Source organism: Crocodylus porosus, unplaced genomic scaffold (assembly GCF_001723895.1).
Source record: "Crocodylus porosus isolate Cpor-Errol unplaced genomic scaffold, CroPor_comp1, whole genome shotgun sequence".
Taxonomy (NCBI): Eukaryota; Metazoa; Chordata; order Crocodylia; family Crocodylidae; genus Crocodylus; species Crocodylus porosus.
In genome coordinates, this window is record NW_017728886.1 from 23,856,747 (window position 1) to 23,869,733 (window position 12,987).

Consider the following 12,987-nt stretch of genomic DNA (forward strand, 5'->3'; position numbering starts at 1 on the left):
GGGGGGAACTACAGCATAACGTAAAAGCCATTTTTGAATCTGCACATTTATGGTTGCAGTGTAACTTACTTTTGTTTCCAGAAAAGTGTATGAATAGTATCAATAAAGAATTAGGGGATTAAATATTCTGAGATTCATTTTGTGCAAAAACCTTGACATTTCTATTTTTATGAGAAATTGTAAGGGTCTTTAGATACAGTTGCAGTTAAAAGAGCAGATCTCATCTTATAGTGCCTCACTCATCTATAATGCATTGTTTGTAAAACAAACAAACAAACAAACAAATAACGAATTAAATAAATAAATAGCAGTAAAAGTAGATTGTTGCATTAATTTCCTGCTGCTAATGGATGAAAGAAGACTTGTAAAATGAAGGTGCATTGTATGATTTTGCTGGAAGGCACAAAGGGTAAAGCTAAGAATATGGATGAAGGGTTATCCAAACAAGAATGGCAGCTGTTCTGAATCACAGCAGAAAATGTTAGCTTTTCCAGCCTGACAATATCTCTCTAATCCTTGATGAAAATGTTATGAAAACAAAGGGGCAATAAGACAGGATTAATAAGTGGAATTTTAATAACATTGAGGGTCAGAAGACGGTTACATTCTTTTAAGAATCAGCTGTCATTCCAGAAATCTTATTTGTTAAGTATGCTAGAATATGGTAAATTGTGTTTGGCAGTGCTTTAATGAGTTGCATTAATATAAGACAGAAGGTGACTTTAACGTCTTTGAGAAATATTAAAATTAGCTATTTTCTGGATGTTAGTTTCTCTGCTGTGCTTGTTGACTTTTCAACTTACAGATCTTTACCATATGGATGTTCATTTGAGCATTATTTGGCAAACATATGTTTAAATTACTGTGATTTTGGTATTTGTTAATTACTAGGATATATTTTTGCCTCATTAATAATACATTTTTTTACAATGAAGGCTGGACCTTATAACTTGTGGAATACCATGACATTCTAATATCTCCAGTGAAGAAGATCTCGTAAATGTGAGAACTGCATTGCTTTGAGATCTGAATGAAAGTTTAATCTTCGGGGGGGGGGGGGTTGCAGGCATTAAATAATTAGTTCTTATAAGGTCCTCTCAGAGCGTGATAACTGCAGATGAGGAAGCTGAAAAGCAACTGAGAGATGACATGATTTGCCCAAGGATTTAGAATGGGTGTTAGAAGAGCTGGAATTAGAGCTCAGGAAATCCTGGTTCCCAGTCCCAGTTTGGACCTTGTCATTCTTTTTATAATCCCTGTGATGTATTTGAAGTTTTATTTCACCATCAAGGTTTAGTATATTGATAAGACTTTAAATGAATATCTATAGCCAGTGTTGAATTTACATGAAAATTATATTAATATTTGTAATGAACCTTACAACCCTGGTTAAAATGAGCAGTGGTATGAGGAAGATCACACCAGCAAAGGAACAGGCGGCCAAGACAAACAGTATTAGAAATTCATTCCTTGGAAAGAAAGAACCACATAATCCATTCTGTTCAACAAGATAAAGCTGGTCATCTCTAACTTGTGCAAGCTGCATTAACAAATGTTGGTAGAGGAATTTCTCATTTAACAGCAACAATTTTCTTCCTTAATACCAACAAATCACTGTAGTCTTCAGAGGCAACAGGGTTTAGCTGCAAGCCAGAAAATCTTGTGTAGCCTTTGGAAAGTCTTTTATGATCTGATTATGAGAGATGAAGAATCCTGTAAGTTCATTTGAAATAATTTAGGACATGTTTTCAAACTGATGTGAGCCATATTCATCTCAGAATTCCAGTACTGAAAATACCAAAAATATGGGTGTGTCTGTTTTTCCTTTCCGTAGCATGGGGTTAAGTAAACTTAGCCACATGGGCTAAGGACAGACAGTCAAAAAGCCTGACCCTGAATTGGTTTAATCTTTGCAGGCTAGTCTAACCTGCCTAGATTGAATCAGTTTGCAACTGCACAGACATTCCCTATGAACTGAAAAAATGCAGATACATGCCTGCAGTGGGTCAAGCTAGAAGCCAGGGGGCACTAGACCAGCCCTCCCTTTCCATCTATAGTGCTGAGCTGAGTGGGGGGCAGGGTGTGGCAGGCTCTAATTAGGGAGGAGCTTAAACCCCTACCCTGGCCTGCACAGTCCCAGGCTTTTCCCTGCTCACTGCTCAAGTGTTGCTACCCCCAGATCCCAGCTAGTACTATGAGGCAAAGGGGGTGTGTGCAGTGCATGCATCTGTTGATGATACTGAGCTTTTCAATCTCCCTCTCCCTGCTTCTTCATATTGCCTGCAAACCTGACAGGCGAGGGAGCCAGCAGGGAGTTGGTAACAGTGTTTATCAGCCCATCAACAAACAAAAGCTGCTCAGTTGAAGCTCTTCTTAAACAGTTTTTTTCAAGGAAGGAACGGAGGGCCATACCAGCTGGCCTGCTGATTAGCTTCAAAAAGCCCTAAGTGAACACTGTTCTATCTTCCTGTCCCAGTGAAATTAGAGACGTGCACACACAGACCTCTACACCTCTCAGCATTAGCTAGCATACCACGTGCTGGCAAGGGTCTGTGAGACTGGGGTCTGTGCTGTGGGAGATGGGAGGAAAGGAGGGGGAGATCTGCTTCAGCAGTGAGTGCCAAGGGGGGCGGGCAGGCGGAGGACCCTGCTGTGCGTGCAGTCTCTGCTAGAGCTCAGGCTAGGGAGTGGAGGGGCGGGGCCAGCCCTGTTCCCTGGAGCAGACATTTGGGACGCTGGGGGACTGGTTTAACTTAAAACAGGAAGGGGTCTGGGACAGATATTGCATAAACCGGTTTGTCCCAAATCAGTTAAGTCTGGTACTACATTCAGCCATGTTTATCTTAAACCAGTTTCCGTCATTTTGAAGCTGGCTTATGTGCAGTGAACCTATGTTCTGTTACAGGTTTAAACCAGTTTTTGATCACTTAAACCAGTTTATGTGTAATGTCTGTTCCTAGCCATGATAGTATTATAAGGATTAAATAGTTACGTTTTGTAACAATTTAAAATCAGTAAAAGCCTTCAGCATTGCTGAACCTGGGGCCTTGGGTAGCACTGATATAGGTATTCTAGAAATTTGTTGCACTAATTAAACATAAGGACTATGGGCCTGAACCACAGTCTTTGTTGTCAAGAAGTAGATTCAAGGCCTCTGTAAGTCAAAATATTACATGCTTATCATGTGTACCTTTTCATTCTTAAACACATCTCAAAACTCATTTGTGTGCTACAAAATAAACCAGTGCATACCTACAGGGTACAAACCTTTCGACTGAAGGTTTCAAAGCTGCTGAACTCATTTGAATGCTGAAATCCAAACAAAATTAACAGGCATTTGCCATCTAAATCATGCTAGTGGCTTTAACAGATCTGCCTTCTTGCTCTTAATGTTTTTGTTTACAGTACCCAGGTGGTATTTTGACAACAGGTAATTTTCTAAATTGGAATATACGTCAAAAGCATTAAAACTTTTGTTATTGCAAAATTAAAAATACAAGTCGGCTATTAGCTTATTTCCCATTGAGCAAAATACTTGTATTATCCTTTACCCTAAAATGGCAAGTACGTTACAAAAAAACAGTAAAAGTGATGCATATCAACTTGCCAGGGAGAAATGACTGTTATAGGTTGTGAACCACATTTTGGATTTTTTCACTTGTCATTGGGATACATCCAAGTACGTTACGCGTAGGCTTTGACTTTAAAATTGTGAACATTTGGTAGCCACTGATGGAAAAAGATGCATCAGATGAGACTTAATTTCTGCTCAAAATTGTATAAATGGTTAATTGTCCACTAAAAAATCTCACCCACAAAAATCCTTGCCTCGCTAATTAATGTGATTTTTGTGAAATTTGGGGAAATAATTTCTCTCTTCTTTTTTTGCTGTGTGGAGGGGCACTGTAGAGAATGTTCCATCCCTGGATAGCTTTGCATGTTCTGCTTTTTGTCTATGGACATCAGAGATTGGATCTAAATCCTTAAGTCCTTATCTGGGCTTTTGTTCACCATGGCTATTGTGGGATATATTCTAATTTGCAAAACTGGGAGTTTCTGGGGACTTCAGCCTGTGTGCCATGGTTCACAAACCAATCTCCTGCCCTTCATATCCTTACATATTAATATCCTTACTTATAAGCCGATGCCTACCTCCTTTGTCCAGTTAGATCTAGGTGAAGCTATAGGCCGGCAGTGTTATAGGAAAGACATCTTTATGAAGTATTCTGTGTGACAGCATTGCAGTGTAAAAAAAATTTACACTCTTTCTAGGTTGTTATACCAAACTGGCTTCCTTTGGCAACATTTACTCTTTTTCTTCAAATGCATCCTGATTTATCAGCATTTCACAAGAAATAATGAGTTTATCCTCCCAACATTCCTGTGAGGTGGTGAAGTCTTGTGAGCCCTGTCTAATAAGGATTTAAACAAGCTGACCAGCATTGCACAGGAAGTCTATAGAAAAGCCAGGAATTGAATTCAGACACCTGGAGTCTCTGTTCAGTGTTTCACCAGCAGCCTATTCCTTCTCTTCATCCATTTTAAGTCTTTAACTGTAGGGGTTCAGAAAAATGTAAATAAACTTCAGAAGTGATAGTTCATAGTTGTGCTACAGAAGAATCAAGTCCCGTTTTGTTATCAAGTAAAGGGGTTCAATAATTTCATATTTCAAAGGATCAAGCCCTACATACTCTTAAGAACAAGAGATCATCTTTATATACTTGCTCAAAAATTATTCCTGTATTACACCTGTAAACTCTTTACTGCATGGGTTGAGGTTGCTTACACTTCGGTTAAACAATTCTTCCATCATAGTTTACTAAGCTTGTAATCGCTGATAGTTTTTTTAATTTAGCTTAGACACAGCAGACCAGATCTGTCCTCAGTGAAACCACTGAAATTAGGGTAGTTAATATAAAATTGTTTGCTTTATCAGTTGGTAGAAATTATGTGACAAGTAAAGGCTTTATGCCACAGACTAAGGAGGTGTCATTATCTTGATAAATGTCTGCCTGATTTTTTTTTTAAATTTTTTTCCCCCCTCCCTACAGCACTCTTAGTCCAGATGTTGATCCAGTGCTTGCCTTCCAGCGAGAGGGTTTTGGACGACAGAGCATGTCAGAAAAGCGCACAAAGCAATTTTCAGATGCCAGTCAGTTGGAGTTCGTTAAAACACGAAAATCCAAAAGCATGGATTTAGGTAGTGAGTTTTTTTTTTTTCTTTTAATTATTTTAAATCCAAAAATATAGGTTTTATAATTCTGAATGACTGTTTTATATGCAGAGATTAGATGTGAATGTGAAATGGAATGGTATGAAGTACTTTCAGCACGAATGGCTAAATGACCCTCTCTATGTTCATACACTTTTAAAATGTCTATCCCTTTATTTACTGTGCACCTGCAAAATGAATATAAATATACATAAATGTCATAGAAGATGAAAAAGTTTACTTAAAACATTTTTAAAAAAATGACCACTGTTGAGTTGGCATTGGGAAGATAGAAGTATTGCTACTTCATCCTGGTAACTAAAATAGCCTTCACCCTTCTTTCCTATTTGGCCTTGGCCTAGCATACAGTCAGTCTTGCTGAAAATAATGGGGACGTGAACGGGTGCACAAGTGGTTTATTTGAAAAATGGAAGAATAGGGAGTCCTTGTTTAGGGCCAACTGAAATATATATGCTAGAAACCCTATGTAACAGCAACCAAGAAAGGCATTATGTTGTAAGAACGGAATTGATTGGTAATAAACCACTTTTAAGATGTCTGTAGGTCTGTCAGTGGTTTCATTTTGAAGTGCAGAATCTAGTAACCTAAAACAACAAATTTTGGGACTTTAAACTTTAAGTGACTAGAATTAATGAAATGTAATAAGAGCTTGTTGCCTCATATATTTGTGGGTATCTTCACTAAAGTTCTTAATTCACCTCTTTCATGAAAGGACAGTAAGGTTTTGACTTGCCTTGGCCAGTTGTGATGTCCTAACATGTAAATAACATACTGTACTTGCCTGTGATGTGAAAATGACTGACAAATTGCATGATGGTTACTAGTTTGCTGTCGTTTTTTATTGGGAACACTTGCTTAATGTTGCAGATTATTTGCATGAAGTGTGACATTGCCAGAGCCCCCTAACTTAAAGAGAATTGGAATGTTTGTTGCATGTGGGGCATGGGCACTAACTGGGCTAACCGTTATACATTTACCTTTTAACAGTAGCTGACGAGACTAAGCTCAGTACAATGGATGACCAGAAAACAGGTAAGAATTGACAGTAAGGCTGTTGCTATAGAAACCTTGGTCAAAGCATCTTACCACAATTACAGAACTGCCAATCAAACTGCATGGAAACATGAATATTCCAATACTTGCATGGTTGTTTTCTTTTGTTGTGGATAATCAAGTTATACAGAAGAAAAGAAAATTTTAAAGAGGTAAATATCTGAATAGTAGATTCAGATGGATTATACATTAAGACTACAGGTAAACACCAGTTCCTGCTTTCTTGAAACTCATACATATTCACTGCTGTTTTGATTTCCTTTTTCTTTGAAATATCTTGAAGTCTATTCTTCTGGCCTTGAACTCTAATTTACAGTGAGATGGTTTAAAAGAGCTGGTTGTTTAGCTACTACTGTATTAATATGATTTTTGAGTAATTATTTTAATTCTAAAGCTTCTATTTTTCCATTAAGTGGCCATCATCTACATATTGTAAGTCTGAGTTGTAGATTATTAGTACATGTTTATTTGCCTTGAGTATTCAAAACACAGCATACTACTGAAACAAAAGAATATGTGAATAGAATCTGTTTCATATACCACTCATGGTAACGCATGCCACACAACAATTATGAAAAATAGCTTTTAAAGCATATTTTTATTATTAATTAAAATAATGCACCCACTGCAATTATGATTCTTTATGATTTATTAATGCAAGTTAGCTTTTGACCTTTGGAATGCTATTTTAATTAGACTAGATCCAGAGAAGATAGTAACATTACTTAGCTCTAATTAGGAACAATTCACCTTTTAAACCTAAAAATATTACATATTTTAGCATGAATCAGGGAATAGGACATTCTATGCAATATTTATGATTAATAGCTTACAAGTGATTCTCCATTTAACCACATTTTCAAGGTAAATACTGCACTGGAGACCATATGTAATGAACTGTTAGGAACTGTTTATGGCCAAGTACAGACAGTCAAAAACCCTGAGGCTAAATCAATTCAGTCTTTGTAGGTTAGTCTAAACTGCAGAGATTAAACTGAGAAACAACTGGACAGGCATTCATTTCTGATTCAGGAAATGCAGCCACATACCTGCAGTGGCTCAGATCAGAAGCTGGGGGGAAGCTAGAGCACAGCTAGCATGGGGTGTGTGTTCACTTCCTCTTCCTGCTGCCCCTGAGGTCTCTGGGATTTGCAGTCCAAAATTACAGCAGCAGGACTCTTCAGCATTGCTCATCATTTCTTCTTCCTGCTTCCACATGCCTCTGGGATTTATAGTTCACTGTTGCAGCTAGCAGTAAGTTTGAGTGAGGGAAGGGGTTCTTAACTCCCCTCCTGGGCCCTGGGCCCCAGACCCCCTGAAGGGGTTTGCCTGGGGTGGGGGGAGTGGGGAGGGAGGCAGTTCCTGCCACTCCCCAACCCTTCTTAGCTGGAGCAGACTGCACAGCCTAGCTGAGGGCTGGAAAGCTTGCTGAGGTGCTGGGGAACTGGGACTTAACTTGAACCAGGAGGGGGTTTGGGACAGAAGTTTCATAAACTGGTTTGACCCAAATCAGTTAAGTCTGATACTAGTCAACCAGGTTTATCTTAAAGCAGTTTCAACCATTTTGAAACTGGTTTATGTGCACTGAACTTTTGATCTGTTACAGGTATAAACTAGATCCAGATCACTTGAGCCGGTTTATGTGTAGCTTCTGTCCTTAGCCTATATGACAATAGAAGTAAATCTTGCTGACTTAGAACACAATCTAGGAAAGGTTGTGTTCTATATCTATTTAACTTTACAAATTGAGTGTCCCAATGGACTAAATGCAATGAGATTACACTGTTAAGAACAGAGGTAATCCGTAAGGCTTGACAGTGGGGGAGGGGCACAACTCCACACTGCTGCTGTCCCTGCTGCTGCCAGATGCTGGTCTGAATGGGGTACAGCCCCACTGTCAGTGCAGAAATCACTCTGCTGCCACTGCCCCCACTGCTGCTGGGCCCTGACTGTACCTCGGCTTTAACCCTATACTCCACCATCAGCACAGAAGTCTGGGGTGGCACATGCTTCCCTATGCCACCACAATGTGTCACCAATAGTTAATAAGGTTAAATGTTTATATTTTAGATGCACTGGAGCCTCACAACCAATTCAGCAACTTAAAGTAACTAGTACTCCTGGAACTAGCTCCATTGGTCATGTGCATAAAAACTTGAAGATTGGACTCTAATTTATCCAAAATGGATTTCAATATTTTTTAGCTTGCTGTATAACAACTGGCTAAAAGCCTATATATTCCATAAGAAAATATCTCACTTATATTAAAAGGCACATGACAATCTGCAAACCATTATATGTGGAAAACTCGGATTAACTCTCCTGAAAGCCAACCATTTGGGTTCACCATTATACCTCTTGGATTAAATAACTAAATCAACCATATTGTCTGGAAAAAGGAAAGTGCATTTATTGTGTTCTTAGTTTATTTTTCCATGATGTTAACCAGAATCTGTATATAACCAGTGGATTTCTCCTATTAGTAATGATGTATGTGGTAGTTAAATGAACCACTTGATGCAGTTTGTCTGAAAATTTTTGTGTCAGGTTACAAAAGACAAATGTTTAATATGTTTGGTAAGATATGTTTTGATGAACAATGTAAAGCAGAGAATTTTAGTGAATATTTGCTTTTAAAACCCCCCCTCAAATGAAGCAAAAAGTGCAATGGGGTTTAATAATATTGGTTGAAATGGAAAGTAAAGTTCTCCCTACATGTGCTACTATAATAGATTTTTAATTATTTTTCTTCTGTCAGTTCACTTGAACTGTCTAATCCTTTCAGTGTTTACAGTTCATTCCAGAGGTTAGAAGCATATTCAGTAGCAATTGAGCATGGCTCACTTATCCAGCCTTAAGTGTATGGTAACTTCATTTGGTTGGCATGTCCATGTGCACCTTGTCAAGAAGCTTAAAAGTGCTTTTGAGAGCTTATGGAAATCACTTGTTTTTATTCCTGGTGAGGTTTTTTTGTGTGTAGCCTCTTTAAAAAAAATTAAAAAGAAACCCCCAAAACCAAAAAGAAACAAACATGTTTTTAGAAGTGGGTGTAATTGTGAGATTTTACTTCCCAAACGCCAGAACTGTTGCTATTACGGTATGGATCAAACTAAGAATTGCATATCAAACTTAACAGTGTTGCTGCTGAGAAATAAATTAGCTTAAATATTTATTTTGCATGTCCCAAAAACAATTAATAAAATGTCTCTTGTGTCTTTGCACAAGTTTACAAATCAGAAAGGACAGATTTTTATTTATTCAATATCTGATGCTTTGTAGTTGCATTGTTAACTTTTAACCATTTAGCATAAAATGTTGCAGGAATAGGAACTGGGAAGTTAACTCCTTGAATTTAGGTGCTGATAATATTAGTTTTGTTGTTAACGTTTTCAGATTCAAAATAATTTTTAATAGCTGGAGTATTAAATAATTTAAGTGAGGAACTTCAATTAAAATTAATTTTATGGACCTTTTAAATTAACCGGTGATAAAGGAAATATCACACATCCTCTGACTGAGTGTGTGTGGATTTGTTTTGTCTTTGCAAATCACCAACAAAGTTATGGAAGTATATCAATTCTTCATATATTATCAGAGGAGGAGAAAGTTTAGTTTAGTTGTAAGAGCAGGGAAACTCAGAACATCAGGGAAGGAAAAATAAAGAGTCTGAAAGAAGTAAAAAGCATGCATGATATTGAGGAACATGTCTCCATGGGTACGCATGTTCTGTGTGGTAATATAGATGCTTGTGCAGTATATATGCATGTAAATGTGAAGGTTTTTGTATCTGGGGCAAAAAAATGAGTGAATGAGCACAGCTACTGTGATCAAGTAGAAGAACGACACATGCAAGGAGCTCATGAGGTCTACTGTGAGGAGGGTGTGTGGGCTCAGGTGCATGTGTATGTTGAAGTTATTGAGTGTTTGGTAGGGGACTGTGCTTGTCCTCCTAATGTGTATGATGAAGCAGGGAAATGCACATGTAGTGGAGGGGTACATGGTATGTATCCATAAGCACATAAAAAACTGCCATTCACTGGGTCAGATCATATGCCTACCTATCCTAGCATCCTGTGTCACAGTGGCCTTGAGTAGATGCTGATGGGGGGATGAACAAGGTATGTCCAGATGTTTCCGTCCTCTGCAGCTGTCTCGCTGTGGTGGGAAACAAAGCAGTGAAAGAAGTACATAGGTAGCCATGAGACCTGCACAAAGCGGAGTAGAGCACATATATATTACCCTGACACAAGAGTGCTGAAGAGTGCTGGTCTGAAGGAGTATGTTACAGTATGATAGAGTGTATGGGTGTGACGGAGTATGACTGTGGACTGCAAGTCCCAGAGGCACCTGGAAGCAGGAATAGGAAGTGCTGAGCAACCCTACAGAGTCCTGCTGTTGTGAGTCCGGACTACAAATCCCAGAGACCTTGGGAGCAGTAGGAAGAGGAACAGCCAGTGCTGGCTACATGCCAGAAAGCTGTGCTGTATCACCCCCTGGCTTCTGACTTGAGCCACTGCAGGCATGTGACTGCATTTCCTGAATCAAAAGTGAATAACTATTCATTTGCTTATTGGTTCAATCTTTGCAGCCTAGATTAACCTGCAAAGACTGAATCAATTTGCCTTTTGCTTTTTGACTGTCTGTACATAGCCCATATATGGGCCCTGTATATATGTATGTGTGTGTGTGTGTGTGTGTATTGTGGGGGGCAGGGTGGCATGAATGAACACTTATGGTGGCATGAAGGGAATGTTTGCATGTGGAATGGTTTTCACAGGGAGTATCATTGTTTCAGATGGCTGGCTACATCAAAGGGCCTTTGTTAAAGAATTTTTCAGGAAAATCCCAATGTCTTTGAATTTTAAAATAATAAAAGGCCCATGCCTGCCTTATGCAAAAGTGATTTGGGTAGGAAAGATAAAATTTTGTGTTCCTTTTAAATACAGTACAAAGACTTGAATGTGTCAGCTTGCCTACTGCAAACGGTGCAGCTGTGCTAGCGTGGCATTCTGACCCAAGTAATTCACCCTGTTGCTTCCAGGATCTGAGCTGTCTTGGGTAACTCTGGCACTGCATCGTGCTAGGTGGATATTTTATTGTGGAAGAAAATGTTGTTATTTTTATATTAGCACTGTCACGGAGAAGACCAAGTTCTGATGTTTTCATAGATACGGGATATAACTTTGTTTAAAAAAAATAACCAAGCGTCTCGAGAGACTGTAGGTAACCACTGGTCTTCTGGTTGGTGATCTCAGTTGCACAGAATTCTGACCTTCTCTGCTCAGTTTACAGGAAGACAGCCATATGTTTTGGAAACAGTTGCCTTACTATGAAATAGCTGTTATACAGCTATTTATTTTTAATACCCTCAATACTGTCTGTGGCTGTTTCACAGTACTTACATTTTTTATTTGGGTGTACTTCCATCTTTAAGCTCCTAAACCTGTCTACATTTATGGTGATGACCACCCAAGTTTAATAAATATTCTTACCATTTCTGCAATCCATTATTAGTTTTACAGTGCACTAGGAACATTAGGTCATACCCCATCTAGCTTTTCCTTTGGGAAAGCGTGACTTACATAAATATTGTTCTTACAATGATCTGTCTTGGGCAGCAGGAAATGGAATTTGTTTAATGTCCTCTACAAGCATAAATAGACACACAAATTCTTGCTTTATAATTACTGTTTACAAAAAAAAGTATGTAGCTATTCAGTAGTTAAGAAAAGATGCATGGACTTTTCATTTCAAAAGAGTGCAAGCCAGAATATGAAATAAGAAACTTTGCAGCAAGTTGCAATGTCAGCAGCTACTTTTTTCCCTTTATATATAAAATTAAATCTATAAACCAGCTGCTTTATTTGTGGCTGCCTTGTCTTTTACTCTTCTCTTTCAAAATATTAGCATACTATTTATTTTGTCTTTGAATTGGTTTTAACAAACTAAAACATGAAAATAAACTACATTTGCTATACTGTGTTATCAGTGAAAGAATATAAAATAGATACATAATATAAAAGAAAACAATTCATAACATTTTTTGAGTAATGACTAAGTTGGAAACATTTATTTGATGGAGGAAGATGACAGCTATGTGAAATAATCGCATCAATTATTATAATTGCAAACTTCAGACTATGCTCACAGAAGTTTGGTGAACATGGTCTGAGATTTGTTTGCATAGCTGGGAAGCTGTCAGAACTCCCTGTTCCCAGCTGGTCACCCCAGCTGTTCCTTGCCCCCAACTATCACTCTGACCTCTGCCCTCCAATGCTATCACTTGTCCATAAGAGGGGGGTTCTCCTCTGAGGTGTGAGTTCATTAAATTTAAACTTACAAGTGAATCTATAGGGGCTTGTTTGTTTCTATGGTCTCAGATCCAATGACAGGGTTCTTTTTGTAGACCTCTGAATGAACCTAATGAGAGGATTTCTACAGTCCTGTGACAGAGATGATTTTTCTACAAATTCATCATATCAGAAAGGCAGCTGTGGAAGAGAACTTTGGCAGGAGGGTGTTTGAGTTAATTTGGTTCTCAGTTCAGCTCACTGTTTCTCAAACTTGAAAACTGAGTACCTTCTCAGGAAAATGAACGCTGCTTCAGTCCTCATCCCCTTCAATTGCCCCATGTAAGCAGGAAACATGGAGGAAACTTATTACCATAAAACAGGCATGGCCAACCTGTGGCACGTGCAGCC

At 38.4% G+C, this 12,987-nt stretch overlaps 1 protein-coding gene across 1 annotated transcript in view; it reads left to right on the forward strand.

Annotated features, from left to right (window-relative positions):
- Positions 1–12,987, forward strand: part of PARD3 (par-3 family cell polarity regulator) — a 737,069-nt gene that overhangs the window by 513,613 nt on the left and 210,469 nt on the right. The window contains exons 18-19 of the mRNA XM_019528913.1: positions 5,052–5,200; positions 6,221–6,265. Coding sequence (XP_019384458.1) covers positions 5,052–5,200; positions 6,221–6,265 — 194 coding nt within the window. The remainder of the gene's footprint in view (positions 1–5,051; positions 5,201–6,220; positions 6,266–12,987) is intronic.